Source organism: Salarias fasciatus, chromosome 12 (assembly GCF_902148845.1).
Source record: "Salarias fasciatus chromosome 12, fSalaFa1.1, whole genome shotgun sequence".
Taxonomy (NCBI): Eukaryota; Metazoa; Chordata; class Actinopteri; order Blenniiformes; family Blenniidae; genus Salarias; species Salarias fasciatus.
Genome location: NC_043756.1, coordinates 18,203,545 through 18,230,303, shown reverse-complemented (window position 1 = coordinate 18,230,303; position 26,759 = coordinate 18,203,545). Strand labels below are relative to the sequence as shown.

At 39.9% G+C, this 26,759-nt stretch overlaps 1 protein-coding gene across 3 annotated transcripts in view; it reads left to right on the top strand.

The window, feature by feature from the left end:
• The window catches only part of ipo11 (importin 11), a 140,544-nt gene that overhangs the window by 77,100 nt on the left and 36,685 nt on the right, over positions 1-26,759 (top strand). For all 3 annotated transcript variants that reach the window (XM_030104711.1, XM_030104710.1, XM_030104712.1), the window contains exons 23-29: positions 7,507-7,586; positions 8,123-8,203; positions 12,181-12,276; positions 12,542-12,655; positions 13,098-13,219; positions 18,780-18,875; positions 20,793-20,877. In XM_030104711.1, the coding sequence (XP_029960571.1) occupies positions 7,507-7,586; positions 8,123-8,203; positions 12,181-12,276; positions 12,542-12,655; positions 13,098-13,219; positions 18,780-18,875; positions 20,793-20,877 (674 nt within the window). The remainder of the gene's footprint in view (positions 1-7,506; positions 7,587-8,122; positions 8,204-12,180; positions 12,277-12,541; positions 12,656-13,097; positions 13,220-18,779; positions 18,876-20,792; positions 20,878-26,759) is intronic.

The window sequence follows — 26,759 nt, the reverse complement described above, 5'->3', positions numbered from 1 at the left end:
ACAGGGAGCTCAGTTCTTATCTCGCAGCTATAACAGAGGCTTCTGTTGACCATGTTGCTTTTTTTATGTCTTTCCTCTGTGTACAGTAAAAACTGCAGTCTCTGTAGGACTCCGAGGTTTTTACTGCCAAGAAAATATTGAAGGAGTTCACCAAAGCAGTTATGTGACAAGATGGCATCGCTGCTCTAATTCTAATTCTCTTGTAGTGATGTGCTTCGAGTGTTTGTGCTTTCGAGATTTTAAATAAAAAAGAAATGCAGAATAGTCTTTTTTGTCATTTGGTTTGGAGTCTTTGGATTCTCTGGCTCTACTAATTTCAGAACGTGTTTCTATTTGCTTTGAATGACCATGAGAATCATTCCCTGTCATAATTGCACAGTCTATGCCCTTTCTCTAAATATCACCACCTGCATCAAGCATTGTTGACCACGAATGTGAACAGTGTTCTCAACAATCATTGGAGATATTTAAGTGAGTTATTCCAGTCAGATGTGACGCTTATTTTCCCGTTAATGTTTCTAACCAAAGCGAATTTTGCAGCATATGCCCCAGGCTTTGAGAGATGTACCGACTGCAGCTTAATCAGTGTTTTAGCATCTGTTTTTGTGACTATTTGATTACGTTTGTGAGTGTGTGCGTGTGTGTACGTGAGCTCCCTTGACACATCCTTGTTAAAATTTAATTGCGTTTGTAATATTTGGCAAATCGACCTATTTAGTTTTGGACGCATTCCTATAGCTTTGCTAATTTGTCCGCAGGCGTTGCTCTGCATGAAGTACCAAAATACTGAAATGCATTTCACAATGAATCCTGTTCAGATGTAACAAAAACAGTGCCTTCAATTAACACCTTTTTAGAAGTTTGTAGAAAGCGAGAATAAAGACATCACAAATGCTGCAAACCAAGATTTCTTTATTCTCATTTGCACAAAAACTCCTCAGGTTTTTACTGCTGCTAGTACAAATGCACTGCAAGTGTCCAAGGCAACTTTTGTTATTTTTATCTAAGATGATCTGAAGACTGCATGTGATTCAAAGCTGTTACATATTTCCCTACTTTATAATCATTGGATAACTATGAATTAAGTTTTAAAAACCATTTCAATGTTGATTGAAGTGATTCTGAGGTTGGTTCTGGGATTTTGGAGGTGGTGCAATATTCCAGCCGCTCAACAGTCCTCTGCTTTCTATTGAGGATATGGGTGCAGGTAGGTGAGACGTAGTACGGACACCTCTATTCTGAAGCCTCTATGCTCTTTCCAGCATTTATGGTGTTTAAGCTGCCCACTCCATAGGAACGAATGCCACCTCCGTTACTGTCAGACCACACCACACGACCAACGGCCTACTTGTTATCAGCAGACAATGTAAAATCCTGCATTTCTGCTCCTCTCTTCTTTAGTCTGTAGAGCCAAGTGTGTATGTTTTCCCAAAGGAAATTAAAATTTTGATTAATCGAACAAGAGAACACTTTCCATATTTTCTTGAGCCCATTTCAAATGAGTATTTGTGGTTTACATCACAAATTGCCAATGATTTCTAGACTCTGGAATGATTTCCTAGACCCATCAGTGATATCTAGTAAATAATCATGCCTGTTTTTAATGCGGTGCTACCCAGGGGTCCAAAGATCGCAGCTGTTTAGCATTAAGCAACTGCTTGTCCCTCATGAGCAGAAGTTTGTCCCGATATTCGGAGCCTTTCAGTCATTCACTGTTAATATACAGTCTGGTGTAATCATTATTTTCTGAAGTTGTATAAATCACTTTCATGTTTATTTTGTCGCAGATTAATGAGAGAGAAAAATGAACATTTTCCATGGGATTACAAAATGTGCCATGATCAAAATCACAAGTTTTTGTGTTCTGTGTGGAGAAAAATATTGCCCATTGTTGGTCAGCTGCTTGTGAAATTAATCAAATACAAAATGTGCCGAAGTATTCAATTAGTTTTTATTGAAAAGCTCATGTTAGTATAATAAAATCTTCCTTACTTATGAACTTAGTCATGCACACATTGGTAGAAGAACTTACACATATCTTTGCGTGGTGTGTGTGCCTGCATGAAATGGGAAATTTTGTTAAGGTTTATTGGTGGGAAGGAGCGAGGAAATAAAAAATGAAGTGGATTGTGACACCTCTAGGATTGCAGTTTTCATATCTTAATTATGGGGCTAGTCACGACAGAGCTCAGGAGACGTCCTCCGACGAGAGCGAGACGAGCTTTTATCCACTGTTGTGTTTTCACACATAAAAAGGAAGGGAAAAAAAGTCAATGAAATCAAAGAAGTTTGGGCAGAATAAATACAACTTGCTTTTGTTCTTGTCATGTTAGCGTTGCACTGAAATTATCTCAAGATGCTTTGTGGAAATTGCAGTGAATTTACTTTCAATAACCACATGCTATTTTGCCAGACTGTATTTGTATGTGGATGCTCCAGGAGGCTCAGGTTTATTTGCAACAGTGGATGGTGGGAACGATGGAGGAGGATCAACTGGCTGCAGATGGAGAGTAGCTTTTAGCGAACTAAAAAATACAGTATCATTCCTTGATATAACTTTTTGTGTTGAAATATGGATTTTAACCGTTGCAACGTTTTCCCGTTTCTTGCACAGAATGCAAATAAACATGTTTCCACCAATCACTGGTGGTTAATAAAAATACCTGTGTCGCTGATTGTTAGTGACTTTGACCCAGAACTGCATTTGTGGGAAAACTTTGAGAAAAAATTTGGGTTATGTATATCGCCATTTTGAGGAAAAAGTATCGATATAAATTTTGTGCCATGTTTCCCAAGTTTCATATTTTATGTCTATCTAAACCTGTGACATGAGTTAATTCTAGTATCCAAATCAGATGTAAATCTCTTGTGTCTTGGATAACTTTTGAGTTGACTCAATTTTGGATTTAGTGACTGACAGTTACAAATACAAGTATTTATTTAAGTTTATTTTACAGGTCCTTGCTTCTAGTAAATAGTGTGTATTAAAGGCACCCTGACCTCTTGTAACTGACAGCATCCGGTTGTAAACACGCCAATATTCTGAGTACTGAGTGTGGATCAAAGCATCTACACTGTTTTCTCATTTATTGCTGGGATCGGAGAGCTTCACGTGCATAGTGGGGAAAACTGAACCAAACATCACCAATAATCTTTGACTTTTAAACTGCATCGTTGCTTTAATTGAGAGTTTACGCACACAAAAAGTCCTATAACAGCTCCGGTCCTTAGTTATCTCAGACTACTCCATGTCTACATTTATTGTTAGATTTTGCACTTTCTGTCACTTTTTAATGTGATCATTTAATTTCCTTTCTGCCCCAAGGTGTTTAGTTGCTTCTGGGGCGTTGCCTTATAAATGCGCCCTCAGTGTTTGTTTCAGTGCGGGCCTTAAGAGATCTGCTGGTGGCGTCTTAGCTCTAAGCAGTGATATCAAATGATGATCAGTTGTCGCTGGAAGGTTGCTGTAAGAACAGTTCAGGTATTTGCTGCCTTCAGTGGGTGGAATACCTCCCTTTTCTGCAAACAATGGATTTGTTTGTTATGCTACTGACTTCAACTTTCCAACATTGTTTCATATCACTGTTGGGTTGGGATTGAGCTGTGCTTGGTCTCTCCGCAAAACATGAAATCCGTCACCCAGTCAAATCGGTGTTTTCATTTTTGTTCCATATTTCTTGTCTAATTCCCATGATGTTCCTGTTTTTTGGGCCAAACAGACGTCATTCTGCTAAAGTCAGATTCACCAGCTGATCCCTCCCCCTCCCACCTCTGTAGCAGTTGTGCTGCGCCATTGCTCTTAAAGCTGCTTACTCTGCATGAAACAGGTTTCCTCAACAGAGTCTTAAAGTGGGACTATAACCTCCATCATATTTACAGTCCTCAGCAATGGGTGGCAGTAACCCAAGTCTAGCCTATAGTTGTAGAAGCAATCTGTGCTGGAATGATTACTTTTTGCCAGCATATCGCAGTTGTGGGTCACGGACAAAGCCCTTTATTGCCTTCACAAACCAACGTAGTTGCCTTCAATGAGTCGCTCGCCCTTGGTGGCAACAAGTTAATTACGCTCCTCATACTTTCTGAAGCTGATGTAAGTCACTCAGACCTGTTCATACTGAAAAAGTTTGAGCCAACGGTAATGCGCCATTTGTCGGATTTCAACAAAGATTTCCTACTTTGCACCCATGCCTAATTTAAATGCAGGCTTCTGCGAAGGCTGGTGATGATAATCCATCATCACACATCTAAAATTCATGCTCCAGAGGTCCACACTAGAAAGACATTGGAGTAAACAACTTTATCATTTTGTTAGTGAATTCAAAGCTTAGAGAGAATCATACTGGGTTTGTAACTATTTGTAAAACTTCAACAATGCCATCCCTCTTTTCTCCTGTTTACATTAAAAAGAGGGGAAAAAAACAAGCATTGTTCTGCAGAGGAAATGGCTGTATGTTTTTTGCTAACCACTAACAACGTTGATGCTTTAGCTGAGCTGTTTGTTTTGCCGCTGTTTTCGTGTGAATAAGGTTTGGTCTAACAAGTATTTTAAGGCAGTACTATACCGGTGATGTGTTTTACCGTCTCTGCACCCGTTCCCCCGACAGTTGTTCTTTCCCTGTCCATTCACTCTGTACCTGCTGGTTCGTCCACTGTTTGGCAATGTGTCACCTTGACGTGATTCTTAAGAGCAAAGCATCGTCTGGCCAAACTAAAGGAAGGCATCTGTTGTAGTAAAGCTTTTCTTCTGTCCCTATCTTTACTCATAGCAGTCTATTTCCCATGATCTATTTATAAGCTTTTAAAGTGGTGAAAAGTTGCGTTGCTACATATTTAGAATCACCAAACTTTTTGACCCTCAATATTTGTCCTCTCTGTTTAATTTTGTGGGTTTTTTTTGTTTTTTTTTTTTTTTACGGTAGCATTTTTGTTTTTTCCATCAGTCATTGTCTTGTTGTGGTCTCCCATTTCATGTGCCACACAATGCGAGTGTTTAGCATAATGTTGCTCCGTGCGATGTTTGCAGTGCTGAATATTCATACAGGCTGATGTGCTGACTGAATAGGCCTTCGAATACATTATGTCGCTGACAAGATAACAGATGGTAGAGTACATTATCCTCAACACTTTACTGTAGCTGACAGATGGTTATAGAGCACATATTGCATACATTAACATTAATATCATCTGCGTGATCCAGCATGGTCAGATTAATCTCTCATCTCGCTTTTTGCCACTGAGTGATTCAACTTTTTCCTTCCAAACCTCTTGTGATCACTTCACTTGCTTCGTTCAAAACTTTGGCCTCATCACTTCACAAGACCTTTTTGGGGTCCTTCCATTTCCAAGTTTCTGCTTAAAACGACAGATGTAACGTTGTGTCAATGTAGAGAAGAGAACGCTGTTGGTGTTGGATGGAAGCAACCCTGTCAACTTGAATGCTGTAAACAGATATCCTCGCTTTTGTAGCGAACTCCCCTGTCAGTCTGGATCACTTCAAACAATTGGCGCTGCTCTGCGCGTACGTACAGATTCTGTGTGAACTGTTGAGGCTGGACAGTGAGTCTGTGTGCGAAGGTTACATTTGATGTCTCTTCATCTTTGCCATGATGCCTTTTATTTCCTCTTCTCCTTCCGTGTCTGTGTGAGAGCATTTGTGAGTCTGTGTATGAATTATTTTTTTGGACGTTGAGCTCTGTAACCGCCAGTTTATATTATTGTCATGCTCAGCTGAAAAAGTAAATACAATAATTAGAGCAATACAAAAATACACCATCAAATAATTAATCGATTGTTGTGTTTAAGGGTGGCCTTTTTATTAATCGTTGTTTAGAAATTGCTTTAGAGCAAAGTAACTTAAACTTTATGGCATCTCTGTTGTTTGTTTTTTCTCTCTAGTTTTGTGATTTTAAGTTTCTCTCCAAACATCACAGGTTTTTGCTCACCTTTTTTCCAATAAATTGTATTTATAGGCTTGTCCCGGAGTCAGGCGGTGTGAGAACTCATTTAACATTCAGAGGATGAAGCCGTGGCACTCCGTCCTCCGGTGTATAATTGTCCAAAATGTTGTGTTTGGTGGCGCTACCTTGAAGGCATTTTCTTTCATGATGCATTACCATTCTCGTACAAGCTGCCTCAAGGCCAACCTTCTCAGACTGAATTGTTTTTGAGGTTAAGCTTGCTGAACTGTTAAATCGCATTCCCTGCGTTATGATGATGAAACGCTTTGGTTACTCCTACAGTAGTTTTTACAGAGAAGGTTGTTGTCCTGTTGTGTTTTATCACAAACTCAGGTTCCACAGTCTCTTGCTGAGTTAAGTATCCATATGTACACAAGCTCTGTTTGCTTCTGAAGTCTTAAATGAATCACATTGCTTTAAAAAAAAAAAAAAAAAGTCTTAAGCGCAAAATAAATCTGTCTTATCCTGCGTCGACGTTGTACGTCTTCATCCCATCTGTGCTGCCATGAACTTCGACAACAAGGTCAGACAAAAATCGGAGACAAAGCAGCACATATTTTATGCTGGGATAATGATGCTGCTGAGGAAATAGCGTGCTCAATAATTTAGATGCAGCTCCTGGTGACCGAGTCCCACGGCCTCTATTAATTCTGACAGATAAGAAGTTACTTGAACTTTGTCGAAGGCTTTAAATGCTTGTGTTCTTATGTCACAACGTGGATATGCTGAATGTTTTTTTTTTTCTTCTTAATTTTAGTTTCACTGATATTCATATTAGGCTATTGAGCCTCTGTTTTGTTGCAGTACAACATTAAACACACTGACTAGCATGAGGTAAAATGTGATCTTGAGGTAATTACAGCTGCTTTATCTGAACTGGGCTCGCAAGAGCTAAGGTAACCCTGGCGGCAAAGGTTGCAGTAAAACCTGGATGGGCCACCGGTCCATTACAGGGTTGAATGGTTGTCGTACTGTGCGAATTTTATTAGTTTTCCAATTTGAGGTGAGCCATCATCTCATCTGCCCAGTGGCTATGTGTAACACCCGTCTTGGACCAAAGATAACAATCGGGAGAGAATCGTGGCGATATCTATGGTCTGGGCTTTAAACCGGTGGTCCGACGTCACACTATCAGGCAGGTTAAAGGACGCCAAAAGACAACTTGCAATAAAATTCTGACAGCGTCAGAAATTTGGAATGATTGCGGTGAAATCATAAGATTAAAACTGAACAGTTTGCTGGTCTAAGATGAGTACTCGCTGCAGATGTTTTACAAGAAACTTTCACAGCTCAGATTAACCCCGCTATATCAGTCAAATGAGAAGTGTTTTTTTTTTTTCTCTCTTTTTTTGGTTGTTGTTGATGTTTGAGAATTACTCTTGGTGAGCAAAGCTCCTTCAATGCAATCCAAATGTATCAAACCGCCAGCAGCCTTGTACTTCTGTCTCATTCATCAACAAATGCTTTGCACCCTTCTCTGTTGTTTCTAAAGGTTTTATTTATGAAACACAGGTTCAAATGAGTGAAGTTTTTTAACGTTGTTTTTCAGAGTTGAGCTCGGAGAACCTGCGAACCTGCTTTCAGATTGTTAATGCCTACATATACCTGTCTGCCACAGAGTTCCTGCAGGTAAGCTTAACACACACACGCGCTCACTCGCATTATACACACATTTCTCAGTCCCTCGGCTGCTCTCAGTAGGACTGTTGCACTGTCAGACGACTGAGATTCAATTTTAAGCCGCACTCGGATATCTTTGATCATAATCAACATGTGGGCTTCCATCATGTTTGCAGTCAGCCGGTATCATGTCCACATGTACTTTCACACCCTTTTCGCTGCTGATAAATACAAACTACTCATTTATCAGGTGTATTTCCTGAAAGCACCGGTGGCTGACATAGATTGAAGTACATCACAGCAGCTGTTAATTCACAAATTTCATCCTAACCTTTGCTCCAAATCACATCTTCATCTATAATGATTTCCCTGGTCTGTATCTCCAGTTCTGACACTGACAATGAGTCCCACTGGGAAATTGTGCGATCAGATTTAAGTACCTATCTCTACAGAAGAAAAAGTGCATAGAAATACTTCATTAATCCCAGAGGGAAACAGGTAACATAAGTGTAAAATGTCTTTTTTTTTTTTTTTTTCCCTCACAGAATTATGCCGAGTCATTGTGTCGGTCTTTTTGTGATCTCCTGAAAGACATCACAAATGAAGGGCAGGTCCAAGTGCTTAAGGTACTGTTTCTCCACATCTTTCACACACATTGACTTGTAGAAATCATATATTCTGAAAATGCTGATGTCTCTGTTTGCCCCTTTTTCCCCGAGTCTGAGTTTGTTTCATTGTCACGTTGAGTTTCAGCAGTCAGTGGGTGTTTGCTGTTGAGCAGGTGCACTGGCAGTGTTATAATATGCAGAGTACACACACACACACACACACACACACACACACACACACACACACACACACACACACACACACATAAAACGTAAAGCTACAAATGCACCAAACAATCAGGCTGCACCGCTTGTGAACTCACAACAGATTAAATGAAAGAGGAAACTCATTTCTACTCAGTGAATTGTGAGAGGTCCTCCTGTCTTTGTTAACCAACTTCAGAGACAGAAGTTCATGTCAATAACAACTTTGAAAAATATTCAAGTATTTTATTTGCTGAATTCAAATCCATCACAGTTTCATACATCATGTTCAGTAACATACAATCGTCATAAAACAAAATTTTAGAATATAGAAGACGGTATCTAATGTGGCGATGTTTATGGATGAGATATTTTTTGCAAAAAAAATATTCATTTTCATCGCTTTCTCAACATGGTGGTCATTTTGTTGTTTGTTCTACTATAAGTCGATTCTTCCTGTGATCTTGTACTAGATTGTGATTAAAAAAAAAACAAACATTTTATCTGACTTCTGAAATTCCCTGTAGTCAGTCCACAAAGTATTTATAGTAAAATCATTTCCTTTTATTTTCAAACCTTCATGTATCTTGATGTCAACTTCATGGTTTATTTGTTCTATATAAACTCAACATTCGTCATTAAAATGTTTAACACAGTCACCTGGCTGCAGGCTAGTCAACAGCCTCATTTCTCCTTCTTTATTGTGTATTTTGACTTCCGTCTCAGGTGTGAAATACACAACGCTGTCTCAGTGTACAAATAAATTCTGTTAAATGTGATAATGAGGTTTTTTTTCTTCTCTCATTAGTGTATGTGTTGATATGTCACAGTCCACATGTGGGTGCATGTGATCTGTGCTATTTGCACAGCTTGTGTGTGTTGACTGTGTATATGCAGAGTGACCCTAAGATCACACAGCTTTAGCTTACTCTGCGGTATTACTCCACACCTGGCTCCTGCTAATTCTTCAGTTTGAGGAAATAAGCAGTAGATTACAAAGTGACCAACCACCACAACAAGGATATGCAGCAGATCAACACGTGCTCATGTTATCAGGGAGATATGTTTTGTATTATTTTCTAGACATTAGCTTCTGACCTGTTGCTGCCGTCTGTCTTTCAAATGTTAATTTTTATAGCTGGGCTGTTAACGGCGATAACTTACTGCGTTATCGCGAGAATCCTATCCATGAGAAAAAAAATTTCGCCGTTAATCTGTGCTTTTCAAAGTTTGGTCTGGCAGCTGGGTCTACAGATCCACACTAAAATATATCAGAGTGGGGGCAAAGGGGCGGTCGCTCCAGGGCCCACAAGGTCATAGGGCCCCATTTCATGTGATGTGTTCACATTTAATCGGAAATAAATTATTATAATAAAATGTGCAGTGTGTGCGAGAAGGTATATGCATATGATTGTGGGCTCCAATTTGCCAATTCTTAAATTATGACTGTCCCTGAATGCATCAGAGCTGTAAGCCAGCGCTGATTGGCTGTGCGGCATGAACGAGTTTTTTCTTTTGCACTTGATCTGAACTCTTTGGAGGGAAGTTAAACAGTATGCTAAACACTATGCTAGCCGCTAGCGCTAAACCCAAAACCTAACATCGAAGCCATTGGTGAGTCAGTGAAACCTTCAAAAATATTATCTTTATTAGAATGCTGTGGTCTTACACACCTGCCTATTTGAATGTGCCTTGTGTTGCTCTCAACTATGAGACCGTCGAGTCTATTTTTTTCTAATATACGTGAATTCCAAAAGATATAGACGTGTTTATATCTATCTGAATAGATTGTGTAATTTTAGACCAGCTGTGTTCATTTTATATTTAAACTGTGTCAAAGATGGTACAGATTTAGCCCGTGATGAGCTTTCAGCACCATGGACAGCGGCCGCTCTGAGAATGACGCCTGTCAGGTTGCCTGCGTGAGTGCATGTGTATTTGTTCTTCTGAACAAGTTTGTGAACTGGTTTGTGACTTTATTCTGCTTTCTGAGGCATATAGGTTTGCTTGGCTCATTAAAAGTGAGCATTAGTGTGTTGTTTGACGGTGGGATGAGGTATTGTTTGAATGGTAAAATTACTATCATAAGGGTCCTTCGAGAATGCTCCGGCCCCTCTGTACTGAGACCCACGCTCCGCCGCTGGCGTGGATGTCTGTCTGGCCCAGCCTGGCTGAATAACGCTGTGGGGGGCGTGAACAAGCCCAACTTGTCCTGCGCCCCGAGTCCGAGAGTCACACCGCGCTCCAGCTGAGCGTCAATAAAGCACACGCACTTAAACGGTCCATTCCTCATTATTTGCCATATTGAACTCGGCCGAATTATCAGAAAAATCACGAGGGAAATGCTGGTATGAAGCGCGAACTGAAATAACAAGCGCAAATATGAAGAAAATGAAAGTGAAACTTAAATCGCGTGTTTTGTCGGTGCAGCGTTTTGGCCAGCTGGGCGTTTTTCAGACGCTGAAAACACGCAAAATAAAGTACATTTCTCTTCAACACACAATCTGGCTTAATAAAGGTAAGCAGGAGGCAAAATTCAGCGTGACTGAATTTAGGCTGTCTTGGAGATGGAATGAAGTTTGAGGAAGTGAGCGCTCATAAGAAACTTCTGTTTTTCATCTCCTCTGTTATTGGGTGTGTGTGTGTGTGTGTGTGTGTGTGTGTGTGTGTGTGTTGGGGGGGCAATCTTGGTAAAGACTTAGTATTTTAAGCTATTATAAATCGTATTTGATGAATTGTAAAATTATTTATGTAACGCACACACACTTTGAATGGAATCGGCAGACTTCAAATGAGCCTTTTTAATCGCGATTAATCGCGCTTAACTCCAGGATTGGGGTGCGATTAAATCGTTGAAATTTAATCGTTGCCCAGCTCTATTCATTTTACTTCTTTTTGCGTTGCAAGAACTGAGCTTCTCCTCACTTCATAATCTTATTTCATTATCTTCAATCTCAGATTATTAGGTTTCATTCTTTCCGCTCTGCCGCCCTCCGATCTAAGACTGTTTCACTGCACTTAAAAAAAAAAAAAAAAAAAGTGATTCGTCAGTGATATTATTTAATTGCATTTGTGTTGATGTAGTCATGATGTCAAATCCAGGATGAACATTTTCTTAACTGCTATTTAATTCCTTTACCTAAAATCTTCACTGATGTTTGGTTATTTGGCATGTGGTCAGACACCGTTACATGTTTGTCACAACATTTTTAGTTTTAGACGACTTTGAAAAGTCTAGAGCATAGAAATACAAGAAGAACATATTTTACTGAAGACGTCGAACCCTACTATATATGAAACCCCCAAAAGAGTGATTGTTACCAACTTAATCTGCAATACATTCCCAACATTTGGCTTTTCTTCTTCTACATTTTGGCTTTGTGGTTTGTATTGATGTGCTGGTGCTGATTTAAAAAATTCAGCACAACTATAAATGTGATGAATTCTGTATATAAAAATGCACTTACTTATCCCAATAGAACATTTTTGAGCAGGTGCAGAAATAATCAAAGATAATGCTTTTCGTACACAAAAATTGAATAATTCAGCAGCTATTCAAGAAAGTAAAAGTAAAGAACAAGCATATTCTTACTTCATGTGGATATGGATAAAGTACCAGTAAAATGAGGATTTTGTACTCCGGTTTAAGAAGCTCACACACAGTGTCCAGGTGCTTCTTGCTCCATTTACGTCATCCTGTGACCCTCATTGCATCTTTTTCTGGCTTCTGTGTTGGTTTCTCCTCTCTGCTCCTCTGTGACGGTCTTCCTTCTCTTCCCGTTTCGCTGCAGGTGGTAGAGATAGCTTTAAAGGTTAGCCCCATACTGGGAGCCCACATGTTTCAGCCCCTGCTGCCAGCCGTCTTCAGAGGTATTGTGGATGGTGAGGTGAGTTTGAGTGCGGCGTCTCACACACATTTGCGCCAACTATATATATATATATACACACACACACACGGCCTCCTATACAACCTGTATGTCAATGTTTATTGAGCACTCACCCCAGGAACTGGTCATTAGCAGCTTTCCCAGAATTGTGCAGTTTCAGCCCGTTCTCCATCACCTTATCAAACTTAATGACCTGTGCTCAATGTAAAAGCAGTTATGTATATTTATGGCTTTCTATTTGCATGTGGTTGTGTGTGTTATGCAGAGATATCCCGTGGTGATGTCCACCTACCTTGGCATCATGGGTCGCGTCCTGCTGCAGAACTCCAGTTTTTTCTCCTCTCTGCTCGCTCAGATGGCGTCAGAGAACAACCAGGAGGTGAGGCTCAGTGTCTGCCCTTCATTTCTGTCTCCTCAGCACAGTCTTTCTGAAACATAACTGCAAAGTGCCTGTTAAAAGGGAATCATTCTAAATGAGGGTGAAAGTAATGAGCCAGGGAATTGCAAATGGTAACATATTCAAGCCCCACATTTCAGAGTTGTCCTCCTTCGCTGTGAAACTCTGACATTGATCTTTGGATCCAGCAGCGGAATTAATTGCACCTAGTTCTGAGATTGTAAATTTTTTTCTGCTGATTTTTATAGCAGAGGTAGCACCATAATTTTTCTGCATTAATACACGGAAGTGTGACCAGTTTGTCACACTGTTTGGACTTTTCCCCAGACTTGAATGCTCCTGCATTTTTTTTTCTTTTCCTTCATCTAAAATCAGCATTGTCTTCTGTTCCTCTCTTCCTTTCCCCATTTTCCTCCCTTGTCAGGTGGATCAATTGTTGGGCAGCATCATCGAGATGTGGGTCGACCGGATGGACAACATAACTCAGCCTGAGAGGAGGAAGCTGTCGTCGCTGGCCCTGCTTTCACTCTTACCGTCCGACAACAGGTGACATTTATCATTCATTCGTGTGAGCATGTGGCTTTCAGCTGGCACACCTCAGTCCAGGGCATTTGAGGAGAAAATGAGTGACAAGTGTTTTGTAGCATGCTGATCCCAACAGTTATGTGCTCCATTAACGCCATATAAGTGGCAGTCACACTGAACAGTACCAACGCATATGCTGTAATACACACATTGCACTTTGTTCTCAACACACACTCCAACACCAACATGATTTTTTTATTCTGTCCACCTTAATACCCATTTTTCAACACTGCAAACTATAAGTGCTGTGAAAATTCTTCCTCAGGACTTCAGTTTGAGTTCAGTTTAAAGAATATCTTCTTTAAAGAAGATAAAAGAATCCCGCACCTCTGCTATGTTGAGTCAATAAAGTTTCTATTTAGTGGCTTATTATGGTGAGAAACTAACACCATCTGGATTGCTTCACTTACCATGCCGATGAGACAAATACGTACCCGCAGAGGACAAGCCCTCTTACATAAAAAAACTTGTGATGTACTTGTTGAAGTTGACGGTGGCGTTACCTACAGTGCCCCGAAACGTATCCACTGGGAACGGCTGACAAATGTTCACACCACAGCACTTAGAGGTGCTGTAGTGTGGGCGCGTGGGCAGAATCTGGGGGGAGCAGAGTGTGTGAGTGGGACAGAAGTAGTGACCGCGTAGTAAACCCACGATGGTCGTGCATGGGCGCCTGAGAAGGGCGGGGGTGAGCAGAAAGTTCCAGTTTGTTAAACTTCTGCTGTAGTTGAACCAACTGTGGTTGCACAACCGATTGGTTGACCGCTATATGAACAGATGTGTCATCTCTACACTTTTATGCAGCAAACCGTGCCAATTTGTCTAACAATTCAACATCATTTATATAGCTCTAGTCTGTTTTTTTTTTTTTTTTTTTTTTTTTTTTTTTTTTTTGTGAAGAAGCAGCATCAGTCTCAGCTGCAGGTTGAAGCAAATTTCAACTTTCAGCACAAGTTGCCAACCGGTGCTAGGTGTTGGTTTGAAACTGTCAAAATTTACAGCATCACATCTCAGTCACTAAATTCATTAATTATCCACTTGTGTTACCTTTAATTTAAGGGAAAAACACGAAGGTAACGTCCAACAGCTTCTAAGTATTCGCTGCACATGCTGTGTGGCAGCTGACTGACAGGCCTGATGGACATTTTGGATGCCCGCTGCTCTTCCTGATCTCAGACTTTTAGATCCATTGTTTGAATGATAAAGAGCCATTTCTCTCCATACATGCACTTTATCATCTACGAGCTTTAAAATTGCCATTAATGATACAATGATAGGATAATTTGTAACGTTTCTGAGAACTTATTGTTCATGCCTATTTTTCTTGAACAGAAAATGATTGCTCACTTTAAGTTGCAAATGTCTCCTCATGCAGTGTGACATTTACTTAAAAGTATGAGCTCTTCTTCACTCTGAGGTTTATTTTAAAATTCTGATTTTCCACCATGTTCCACCATGCTGTGTGATGTTGCGTGTCTTGATAGAGATCTTGGAAAGCTCAGCGTCCTGCCATCCAGATACAGTAATCAGCTCGGTCGACAAGCATGACATTCTTTGATACAATCCCCCCCCCCCCCCCCCCCCCCCCCCCTCCTTCATCTGCAGCATCAATTGATTATGACAGCCCGGGCTAGTTAAGTGCTGCGTGACACATCTCCCCTTTCACATACAAGCGCGACTGCAATTGGAAGAGACTCATATCTTGTTAGCAGCTCCCCTCAATATGATAAAATAAAGGAGAAGTGCAATTGAGTTGGTGGAGTTGTGTGTCAGAATAGCAGCCATGGTGAAAAGGAAGGTTTACAAAACAGTATTGAGAAATGCTGTGCTGTTTAGTTTGCAGACAGTGACCCTGCCTTAAAAGACAGTAGATTTAGATTTTCATCGGGGGTGATCAGGTTAGGCAGGACTGAAAATGAGCAGATCAGGACTGAGCAGTTTCAGGATAGAGTTGGAAGTTGTTGAACAGGAAGTGCGCAGCGGACAAGGGAGAGCTGGAGATTAATGATCTGCCGCAGCAACTCCTGAAGGAAACAGCTAAAAGATGAGGATGATTGGAAAAAAGTTTATTCGGTGTCATTTGAGCCTGTGTTCAAATGAAGCGGCTTGATCGACGCCACCAGGGGTTAACAGTCCGTCTTTAATCTCAATATTTTGAAACAAGTCAGTGTTAGAAGTTTTCAGATGATTTAGAAATGTTTTTATCTCTACATTTGAACTAAAAGCAATGTTTTATTTAGCAGCTAGCGTAACATCAAACACTGTTGTCGATGTTTTGGGCTAGATTTCATTTGGAGGTCATCTCCCATCTTTTCTTGGTGGTAAAAATGTTTGCGATGCCTAAAAAAACATTTGCATATTGTAGTTAATAAAATTGACACATGAAATACTTCTCTTCAGTTTTGTTATCTCAAACAGAAAATACTACAAGTTAAATTTTAGATTTATCCATCCCTCCAGCGGGACACATCTACTCATTTGATTCAGACGACAGGACACTGCTAGAGGCCTGTGAAACGGCTGCAGGATTCTGATAAATACAGCAAAGACGGACTTTGTTGGGCATTTCTTATTAGTCATTAATGATTCTTCTATTTGGCGATGTTAGATAAATCATGATTTTTTTTTTCTGGGATAAATCGTGTTTCAGTTTTTATATGCTTTATTCGTGTGGCACATGACTAATTTGCTGAAGACCTGTTGGAAGTGATATTAGCGATAATCTTCAAAGAATGTCGTCCTCTTTAGCGACTCCCTCGGTCACCTCTCTTGCTACACTGACTCATTGTTGTAATTATTTTTTTTGCACCATATCACATTCATTTTCAGGCATCTGAGGGTTTTGTTTTGTTTTTGCTGTTGCTTTGCTTTTGAGGCTTTTGCTTGTTCAGCTTCGTTTGTTTTTAATCAGGCCAAAAATCTGGTGGTCAGATTTCTTTAACTTTTCATCAGTCATTGAGTGTCGGAGCATTTTGTGAGACTTGGACCAAGAGTAACTTTGAGTGAACATATTTGAAAGGCTAATTTTAGAATTAAGGCATGGGGTCATTCACATCAGTTACTTTTGTTCATCCTATTAAATCCTCATCAGTGATTTCTCAGGAGCATCTTCAGAAAATGTCTTTAGATCCAAAACACAGATTCACTGAACAGCTGATTAAGTTTTGGTGGAATAAGGTCACACATCAAGGCCATCGCACAGTTATCATTCAATTTATGTGCATGAGTTATCTCAGAATTATCAAGGAAGTTCTCCTCTTCTGCTTTATCCTGTATGTTAACATGGATCTCAGTTGTGAGTGGTCAAGCTTTAAAGGCGTCCGACATCGAGTACTGTTTCTGTGAATGAAGATTTCACAAACCTCAAAAGTTTAAAACATGAATAGACGACAATTTATTATTATTTTTTTCATTTTTAGTCATGTTTACAACAGTGTTAGATTTGTCACTTTTTTCCTAGCAACTCTTAACTCTCTCATTTGCATTTTCACAAAACACCAATTCATGACTCTCAATAACAGAGTGGCATTGACATCCATTTTTTCCTCTTTTAATAGATTTTGAGGGTCTACTTTTAGTGGGTTTAAATCACTTTACAAACAGTCAAGAGCCAAATACATATTTTAATTGCTTCATTAAGAAGAACTAAGATGCCTAATTCCAGTGAGGACTGTGTTCCAAAGTGTTTGTCTGAATTTAATTCATTGAGCTTTCAGATCATGTCCCCACTTGTAGTCATTTGAATGACAGGCACCGAGCAGCAGCACTTGTCAGCTATTAGAAAGTAATCACGCAGAGGTGTTGGGCTGGATGGGATTGAATCTGACAGACACGTTCAGATGAGTGATTAGGGATCTTCAGTTCAGTACCTGCATCCAGTTGTTTGCCGTGGCTGCCAGTTTGAAGCTATTATTTGAAAACCTGGAGCAGAGGTGCTCGGTGATGGTGTTCACCCTCCCAGGATAATAGTACTGAATGAAAGGAACTCTTTAAAATTCACTCAGATCCAACTTTTTGTTCTCATGTTGTCAATCAGAACATGTCAGGGACTTTTTGTTTCCTTCTTCCTCTTCTTCTTGGAGTTTTTGTGTTTACTGTGTTTGAACGTGTCTAAATTACTAATTCGCTAACAAACAAATATGATTTTATATTTATATCCAAGATCGTCAACCAAGAACATCAGCAGTGCTCAGGTGAGAGGTACCAGCTGAGCCAAAGGAACAGCAGGGACCGATAAACAGATTAGAAATACTTTATTCAGGGGACCTGATTCAATTTGCCTTCAGACTAATCTTACCTGAACAATTTAGACTGTCGTTAGACATATATCTTACATTTTTGTGGGATTTGTTTGACGTTTTGCTGATGTGTGAAAGTCTTCACAGCATATTAAAGAGCGCTCCCATCCACCAGTCTCGGCTCTTACTGCTGGTGTGAGTTTGTTCCTGCAGAGGCAACGAGAACTTATCCTGGAAAGTTTCAGGTCACTGGAGCAATAAACACAGTTAATAACTGAATCGCATTTATCGAGTAAATAATTACCAACAGAATTCAGATCAAAGTGATCTGTGTTTACTTGTGTGTCTTTTATGCATCTTCTCTCATTCAGATCTTCCACGTTTCATGGTCTTGATGCTCGGTGACCTTCGTGCAGCATTGCCCGGCCTTTACCAAGCCAAGCGTTTGAACTGGCTGAACCTTTGATGCCTCAGTGCCTATAGCCACTCATACGTTCACTTTATATTCTTTTCTCGTCCTGCTTTTTATTCTTCATTGACATGGGAACAGCCACTTTCTTTCCAAAGCATTCAAAGCCTGACTCAAATAATTCATCAATGAGGGCTGCTTTTCTTCTGCCTGGGTTCTGCCAGCCAGCAGGCCTGTGCCCAACAGTTTCTCCTCTCTGGAAAAAAAAAAAAAAAAGGTGCCACAGTGGCCACAGTGATAATCCTGAGCGTCAGCCCACATTGCTGTTTGGTCGAACAATAAACCTCATCAGTTTTATTCTCTGAGCCTCACATTATGTGCTCTTGGTAATAAAAGCTGCTTTTTACAGCTGGAAAATCACCTTTGTCAGATGTGATTAATCAGTGCAATGGGAGCATGTTTTTATAGGAGCATAAAAATAAGAGAAATATTGTTACACCACTGCTTACATTTGGACTTTTTCTTCACTACCCTCTGAGTTTCCCCCTTAACAATGGAATGTCCCCAATAGGTGTTTTTTTATGCAAGTGCAGAACCATTGACTTGCTGGTAATTGATGGCCTTCCCTCTGTATGGCCATTTGTTTTTTTTGTTTTGACAGCCAGTTTATCATGTTTAGTGTGGCCAGGATCTAACCTGGCTTTTGCTCTGGATTTGACCATTTGCATCGTTGGACCATTATCCATTTGGCTCATTTGAATATGCACACACACACACACACACACACACACACACACAAACACACACTCAAAAACACAGCTGTTGAATTAATGATCTTGTGAGTAATGAAGTTGTGCAATCTGTGTGTTGTCAGTGTGATCCAGGACAAGTTCTGTGGCATCATTAACATCTGCGTCGAGGCTCTCCACGACGTCATGACAGAAGATCCAGAGACGGGAACCTTCAAAGAGTGAGCATTCACATTTTTTGTCCCTTCCAGTAAAGAACAGATAGGGGGGGGAAGGCAATTGCATGCAGAAACACTCGTAAGTCATACCATTCATACCTTCCAGTCTATTTCCTCGAATGAATGAAGATTGCAATTTGGACGAAACTCATGCATTATGAATGGAGACACTTGAAAGTACTTGAAGCAGTAGAACTGCAGCTGTGCTCCTGAACCTTGCCCTGATCCAATCCAAACCTCTGAGATTTTCAAAGAAAAGAACAAAAAAAAACTTTCTTTGAATGACTGCATTGATTTTGAGTGGCTGTGTTGAACAAGATATTGTTTCGTTTCGGGGGATTCCAGTCAAGTGATTTATTTGAGCCTATTATATATCAGACCAACTTAAAACACTACAAAGAACAGACAAACATGAAAGCTATCTCGGGTGACCTGGAATGTACTGAATTTGAAAATCAAGACCACTGAACCAGCAGTACGGTGCTCCAATTGACCTCAACATAGATACGCTGTATGAATCAGAAACCAGGAAGTGGTTCCCTGAAGTGCTCCTTAACGAACAGAATTTATTTGAATGCACATTCCATTTATTTTGATTATCTACCTTGAATTATTCTTGTCTGTGTTGCATGAAATATATAAGTATTAATCACCATGTATTAGATTAATAAAATAAAAGGACAATTAGCAAATCACTTCAACATAACACAGTGCTTCAGTGTCACTGCAGATAACCAGTCAGATGCTACATGGCAGCTTTAGAATAGAGTGCAAATGTGTTTTGTCTAAGGAAAAAAATAAGATCAGCAAATAAAAAGTCTGTATACATTAGTAAGCATTTGGGCAAATAGCGTTTCTTTTTGACAGTGTTAGCAGGTCAGTGTGTATTTTTAAGATTATGACATAAAGCTATAATGGCTTTTGTAAAGTAGGGGAAGCAACCTGGGAACACAAAATTGACAAACTATCATCTTTTAATGATGTTAAAAACAAACTGCTTTATTGTCTTTTGTTGTCACTGTTTGCATTCCAGCCCAACATTATTCATTTCAAATTTTGTTTTTTGGCCTCTCTCTCTTTCTCTCTCTCCCTCCCTCCCCCTTCATTTCTCTCACTAACTCCTGTGAGAATTATCCGGCTCATTAGTTGCTAAACAGCCTCTGTGTCCACTTGCTGTTCACCAACTGTGCACCTGAGCGGGGAGTGTACAGATGCTTTTTAGGGGCTTTTGTTTCTCTATAAAACGGTGTCTGCTGTGGCCAAAAACAACACTGTGGGAGCAATGAGACAGAACCAAAGCATTAAAGTTGCACAATTATGAACTAAGCAGTGAAACTAATATCTCTCTAAAAGGCTATGAAGTGGAGTTGCAAATTTGCGTGATTTTTTTTTTTTAAATATTAGCTTGGAGAAAGTAAAGTTAATTAATACCTTTTTATACAAATATTGAAGAACTGAAAAGACACGATTGATTTCAGCATCTTTAAAGAAGCATTTATCCCATTAGATTGAATTCTATTTTTGTTTCTTCGCATTTTTTGCTTCTGTAATTATTTCTATTGATCTGATAAATTTTCAACTTTAGCTCGAAGCTAATTTGCACTCCTCATCAGAAGTTTATCCCTCTCAAAGTCAGCATATGTGACTTTCAAGACAATTTCCCCCTATTTCTCCTCACAATGAGAATTAAGTATCAAGGACAAAGAAAATAAAAGACCACACACTGACTTTAGACGAAGCACAAAGGTCTCACTTGTAATTCTCTCTGCATGCAGATGAACCAATATGAATGGCAGGCAGGAGAAAATATAAGTGCCTGAGGTTTCAGCCGCTTTCTGTGTGCCCGTTCTGAAATTGTCTCCTGCTGTGCAGGTTTATATGTGGTTATTAATATTGAGTTGAATATTATTGTGTTTGCAGCTGCATGCTGATGAGCCATTTTGAGGAGCCCAAGCTTAGTGATGATGAGGAGCCTCCAACTGAGCAGGACAAGAGGAAGAAACTGGTGAGTCAAACACAGACCTAATTTGGCTGTCATTAAAGCCTTTTCTCCCTTCACTTGTTCAATTCACGCTTTACATTTATTTATACAAATACACCAAATAAAACATGGCTTTTCTGCTCATTCCTGGTTTACTCTGTGTTCATTCAAGGGGTTTTCACTCCGTCCTGTGATCACAATACTAATCCTCTCCCCTTGTGGCAACGCTTTATGTCACTCTGGCACTCATGCAAGATTAAAAACACTCAAACGCAAATGCATTTCTTCAGTAAGCAAAGAATCAGGTTGTCACTTGATGTACAAGTTAGTCAGGAACCAATTCAAAACCGTCTCACAGCCACTGCAGCTTTTCTTGTTGAAAACCATATAATCGCTTTTTAAAGAGAGGACATGAATGCATGTATCATGTAAAGCTCCACCGAGTCTTAAAGTCAGTGTGAATGTTGGCGAATACCCATACATGGCCCCCGGGTGGGGGATGTACACCAATTAAAGTGTACAGCGATGCATGTATGTATGCATGAGCATGCATTTTTTATGAGGATGTGTTCATTTAGAAATCAGTCACAGTCGGGAGACTCAGAAATTGTAGCAATCCTTGACGTTGCAGAAATGGTGTTTAATTAGAATGTTGGTGTGTTTTTGCGTGCGTGCAGCCTTTTCCAAATGAGTGCTTTAGCAAAAATTAAATTTGTATAGAAATTTGATTGCGCTGGTGTTGGATTGAAGAAATACTGCTCCCTTCTTTTTCTACTGTGACTTTGTGTGACTTTCCTAAATGCGTGTGTGTGTGTGTGTGTGTGTGTGTGTGTGTGTGTGTGTGTGTGTGTGTGTGTGTGTGTGTGTGTGTATATTTCCTGGGTGGTATCCCAATGCACTTATCACCTCAGCCCAGACCCTGACTTTTTTGCTCCGGGGAATAGAGAAGAGGAGACTTAAAGTTGCACCTCTCTCTTGCTTCTTAATGCGTGCGGGCCGCTGTGCTCGGAGATGTGCATGAACGCATGCGTGTAAGCGGCAGGTGTGCGCGCATGAGGCAGTTTTCAGTTTGAAGCGAGAGCTAATGAGTACGGTAGACCTGTGACATTTTTTGATCATTTATTGACTCCAAGCTGGCTGTTCTCGCAGCTTATCTGTTCAGCCGGTGTGCCGTATGTTTGTGCTGCTGTGAGAGAACCTGCGAAAGGCACAGGATATTGTTTGTTGTAGCGGTTTCTAATAATACGAACTAACTGTGTTGTTTGTGCATCAGAGGCTCTCTTCTGACGTATCTGAAGTAAAACACCGACTCCGACCGTCTCATTTGGGCTAAAATTTTAAGCAATCAGATCCACTTTGCGATGGTGCTGTATGCTTTCTGCACACAGTGCTGCCCAGCTGAAATGTAACTTTGGTCATGTATGTTCACCATCACTCCAGAGTCAGGGTTAGTAGCAGTTGGGCAGCAGGTGAAAACGGAAGCAACCTCTGGAAACTGGCACTTGGGAAAACTTGGGATGTGAAATGTCATCTCCCTGGGGATGAGCAGGCTGGAGGTGCTGACGCAATACCAAATAGATTTAGGTGGCCTCATCTCTCTACACAGCCGCAGTCTTTGTACTGAAGCTTTTTTTTTTTCCTGTTTCCACCCAGTCGTTTCCAGTCATCATGTTTCCTGTGAATGAGCACGAGTGTGTTTGATTGTTCTCTTCTATGCAATAAAGTACTCTGACTAAAACGGAAGAAAATAGAGTATAATACGCAGATTGTTTAATGTTATTACCCTGTTTGCGGAGCCTTGCTGATTTTTTTCTTCACGTCTTGGAAATAAAAAGACGATCAATGTATGAATCATTAGATAATCTTCCACTTTGGTGATCCAGACAGTCTAACCCCTTTGCTTTAAAACGTTAAAGAGCTTCTTTACTACTGTGATGTTTTCAGTCTGTCTTGGTTTCAGTTGTTTATGATACATTGGCCATTGTCAGTCTTCAGTCGTGTTTCTTCTGTGGACGAAGAGTGAGTTTGTTTAGTGTTTAGGAAGTTGTTGACTGTTTCACTCTCTTCCTTTTGTCGGGGATTTCGAAGTGTCCCTCACTTTGATCTGAGTCTTTCAGACAACTAGACGTGGCTAACCGATGCTGTGTTCAGGCCGCTGTAGATAATGCATCATTTGATTCTTGTGCTTCATCTACAAGGCCAGTCCCATCAAACAAGAAAAAGGACAGGCGACATCAAAGACTCTCTTCACTGGGTACTAATGACATGGGCTCCGTCTGTTGTGCTCTGATGGCACACACCCACTCGAGCCCATTCTTTCATTATTATTATTGTTGTTATTATTTATTTTTTTACTACTAAGTAATGTCCACAACCACACACGTAGAGGTTTTTGTGCCGCATTTCTGTGAGTCGTTGCCAATGACTGATTAGACACCGGCATAATAATAGAGAACGAGGGTGCCCAATTACACACAATTGTGCAGGGATGAATGCGTACATATTGAGGGGGCCAGTTGCACAACCTGATCAGTGAATAGTGATAGAGACCACATTTTGTAAGGTATCATGGATTAGACTGTTTTAAAAAACAAGCTAGAAAACAAGTTTCTTCTGATGGAATTAAGCAATTAAAACAAGCTTTTATAAATAGGTGGACCTCTGTACACAATGTGTGTTGTCCATGTCTGCGTTGCACTTAGACCTTGCTTTTTACTTGTTCTTTTCGGCTAAGTCAGACATTTTTAATAAATGTATTATTCAAAAAAAAAAAAAAAAAGACGAGGATGATAGCTAATGAGAGCATGGCAAATGGATTTTTCTGAACAATGAGCACATTTTCACATAAAACATATTACTTTATGGGTTTTCTCCGTTTATTTTTTCCCTTGGAGCATCACGAAAAACGAGCAGCAAAGCTTAACTTTGTGTTAGTAACGCTTTGCAGGTGTGCATGTGATAAAATTAAAACACGTAGCATGTCATAAAATAAATGATTTTCCACAATGTTTCAGTGATGCTCCAGTCTGTAACAGATACTGTCAGTGTTCACATGTTCATATTGATATCAGTCAAGACTGCGTCATAGAAATCTTTTTCTTATCTATATTAAGCACGCTTTCCGTTTCACTGCACTTCTGCATGCTCTGACGCGTTGCACACATTCCCATACCAGTAATAGCCATGGCTGCCTTGCAGAGTGTGTCGGCGCACCGTTGGCAGGATCCTGACATACATGCACAGAGCGAGACGGAGGATCAGCCTGCCGCCCTCAGGCTGGAAGACGACATATTCCACTAGCTGCTCCAAGCGTAGGCACACTCCAGTCGCGTTATCTGTCATGTGTTGTCATGACTTGCTGATTTGATCAAGTGGGAATAACGTATCTCATCATTTTTGCAAATGTCCCGTTGCTCTGTCTCTCTCACGATTACAAGTTAAGGCAGTCAAGAAGCTTTGATAAACAGATATAGAAAGATGTTGATGTACTGCATATATTAACACAGCGTGTTGGTAACTCAAGAAAAAGATGCTCAATGGATGTTCATATTTAGTCTACACGACAGTTTCCTGTTTTAAATCAAGTTTGACAATGTGGCTGCCGTAGAGGTAACGAAGCATCTTTGCTCTCACCTCCAGCACCCCACCTTTATTTTGTGCTTCACTATATTGAGCAGCACGAACAAAGATTCCCTGTAAAGCTTGTAGTTTGAATGACACATTTGATTTTTGGCATTATAGAACTCTAATTAATTCAGTGCATTAGACTTTATCACATTTCCTTTTTTTTTTTTTTTGTTAACATAACTTTACTTCTGGTCAATACAAAAAAAAATCTCATTTTTAGAAGTCTCATTTGATAAGTTTTGTTTAATTTGGTTATGATTTATATGAACAGAGTGCTTGGTCTTGTTATTAATGGCATTTGTTCAGGATGCGTTACTGATGAAAATTTTGTTCCAGGCTATTAGGCTAATGAGGGTGTTTTGTGTCTTTCTGCAGTTGTTATTGTTAATATATTAAACATTATTCTCACAGCTGGAACAATTATCTTCACATGCAAAAGTGATTATGCTCTTTTTCGTATTTAAAAAAAAGCTCAGTATTTTCCTCTCGCAGCAGCGCTGAGTTGCAACTCAACATAAAACTTCTGCAACGTTTACACGATTGTCTTTGTCACGAGGGAGATTAAGTCAAGTCGTTCCACCATATTCACGGGTTCGGTGTGCACTGATCCCATGGTAATTAAGTTTTCCTGCTCAGTAACCTGTGGAAGACGGCTGAAATGAAGATACCTCTAATCTTATTTCACATTTTTTATTACAATAATGAAATTATGAAAACCATTGTTTCAACCTGATGACAGCTGCTTCAGTAGACATGTGCATTTCGATGTTTAAAAATGGAAAATCTTTGTAAATAATGCCCCACGCTATTGACTTTTATTTTTCACTGGGAGCCAAAATATCGGTGGCGAAGAACAATTTTTCCCGATTTGATTTAAATGAACTTTGAAACCGGCCGCGAAGGTCTCCTTGAGGTGTGTATTCATAGGAAATGAGCCTCACTGTGTTATCATTTCACTCCGCGCCACACAAAGCGTCGGTAATGAAGACTTGCCATTCCTGCTTCATTATTGCTCCCTCTTCTCAACCAGACATCAGTGTCACAATAATTTGGTTTTGTTGAATAACGGACCCCTCTGACAATGTTATTTCGCAGCACGAGATATAAAGATTCTCCTTTGTGCTGCCTGAGGCACACACAGCCATCAAAATTAGTCTCCATCTCTGTTGCTTCTCAGCATTGCAGCCATTTGTCCAGGAGAGTTAGAGAGCAGGTTGTCAGGAACAACATTGCAATGCTGGAAAAATACACAAAGAAAAAAATTTTTTTCAGAAGATACAGTATCAATGGACTTTGAAGTGGTTGTTCAGTTCATATGTCAGCTGTAGACGTCTTGAATTGATCGACTTTGTCCATTATGCTTGCAATTAGTTTCCTATATTACCATTTGGACTCAAAGAAAATCTATAGATGGATTCAAACTACATTTATTTCAACCTATATATCAAACTCTAACTTGGAATTGTGTAATCGCTGATCACGTAACTGTTCTCCTGTCCAATCTGATTCATTTCATTGAGTGGATAATTACGGCATAATGCAGGATGACAACTGTCATTAAATGTAATTTTATAATGTCATATCCACTTTTATAGAAATTCATTTAAAAAAATGGTTTACATTAGTGAACTTAAAGTTGAAGTCTAGATACATATTTGGCAGCTCTGCCACAAGGAATGCATTGAAAGCATAAAGATAGAGGAGAAATTTACAACTACTGAATATTCTTTGTTGTTGTAACATTGTTTGTAATCATAAAACGGTCTAAATAAAGGGGCATGGCAATAATTCAGGCAGCTCTCACGTGTCCCTATGGAGGTAACCAAAGTGATCGGCTGTGGACGTGAAACTTCTCTCTCCACTGATAAAACAAAAGGAGATCGGTGTGGAACCATAAAGCGACTGCCACGTTCCTCCAGCCGATTCATGGGGCTGACATAAATTAAATACCTCTTTCATTTATAGCGGCCTTAAACATTTATCATGAGTGTCTACATACCGATCAAACTCCTCCTCGGCAAGGCCTTAACGACACTGTAACCCGCTGTCACAGAAGCTCAAGTCTGACATTAAAGTAGGCTGGAATCATTTTACCGCCTCGCAGGTGAGGTGATTCAGTCAAAAGTATTTTCACCTGCCAGCTCTTTGGATTTATTGGTAGTTAATTAGTCTGATTTAAGTAATGAGAATAATTGATCTTTGCTCTGACAATTCGCTGTTGTTAAATTGATCCTAATGCATCTTATTACCAGCGAGTAGCGCATTCAGTCTGTATGTGG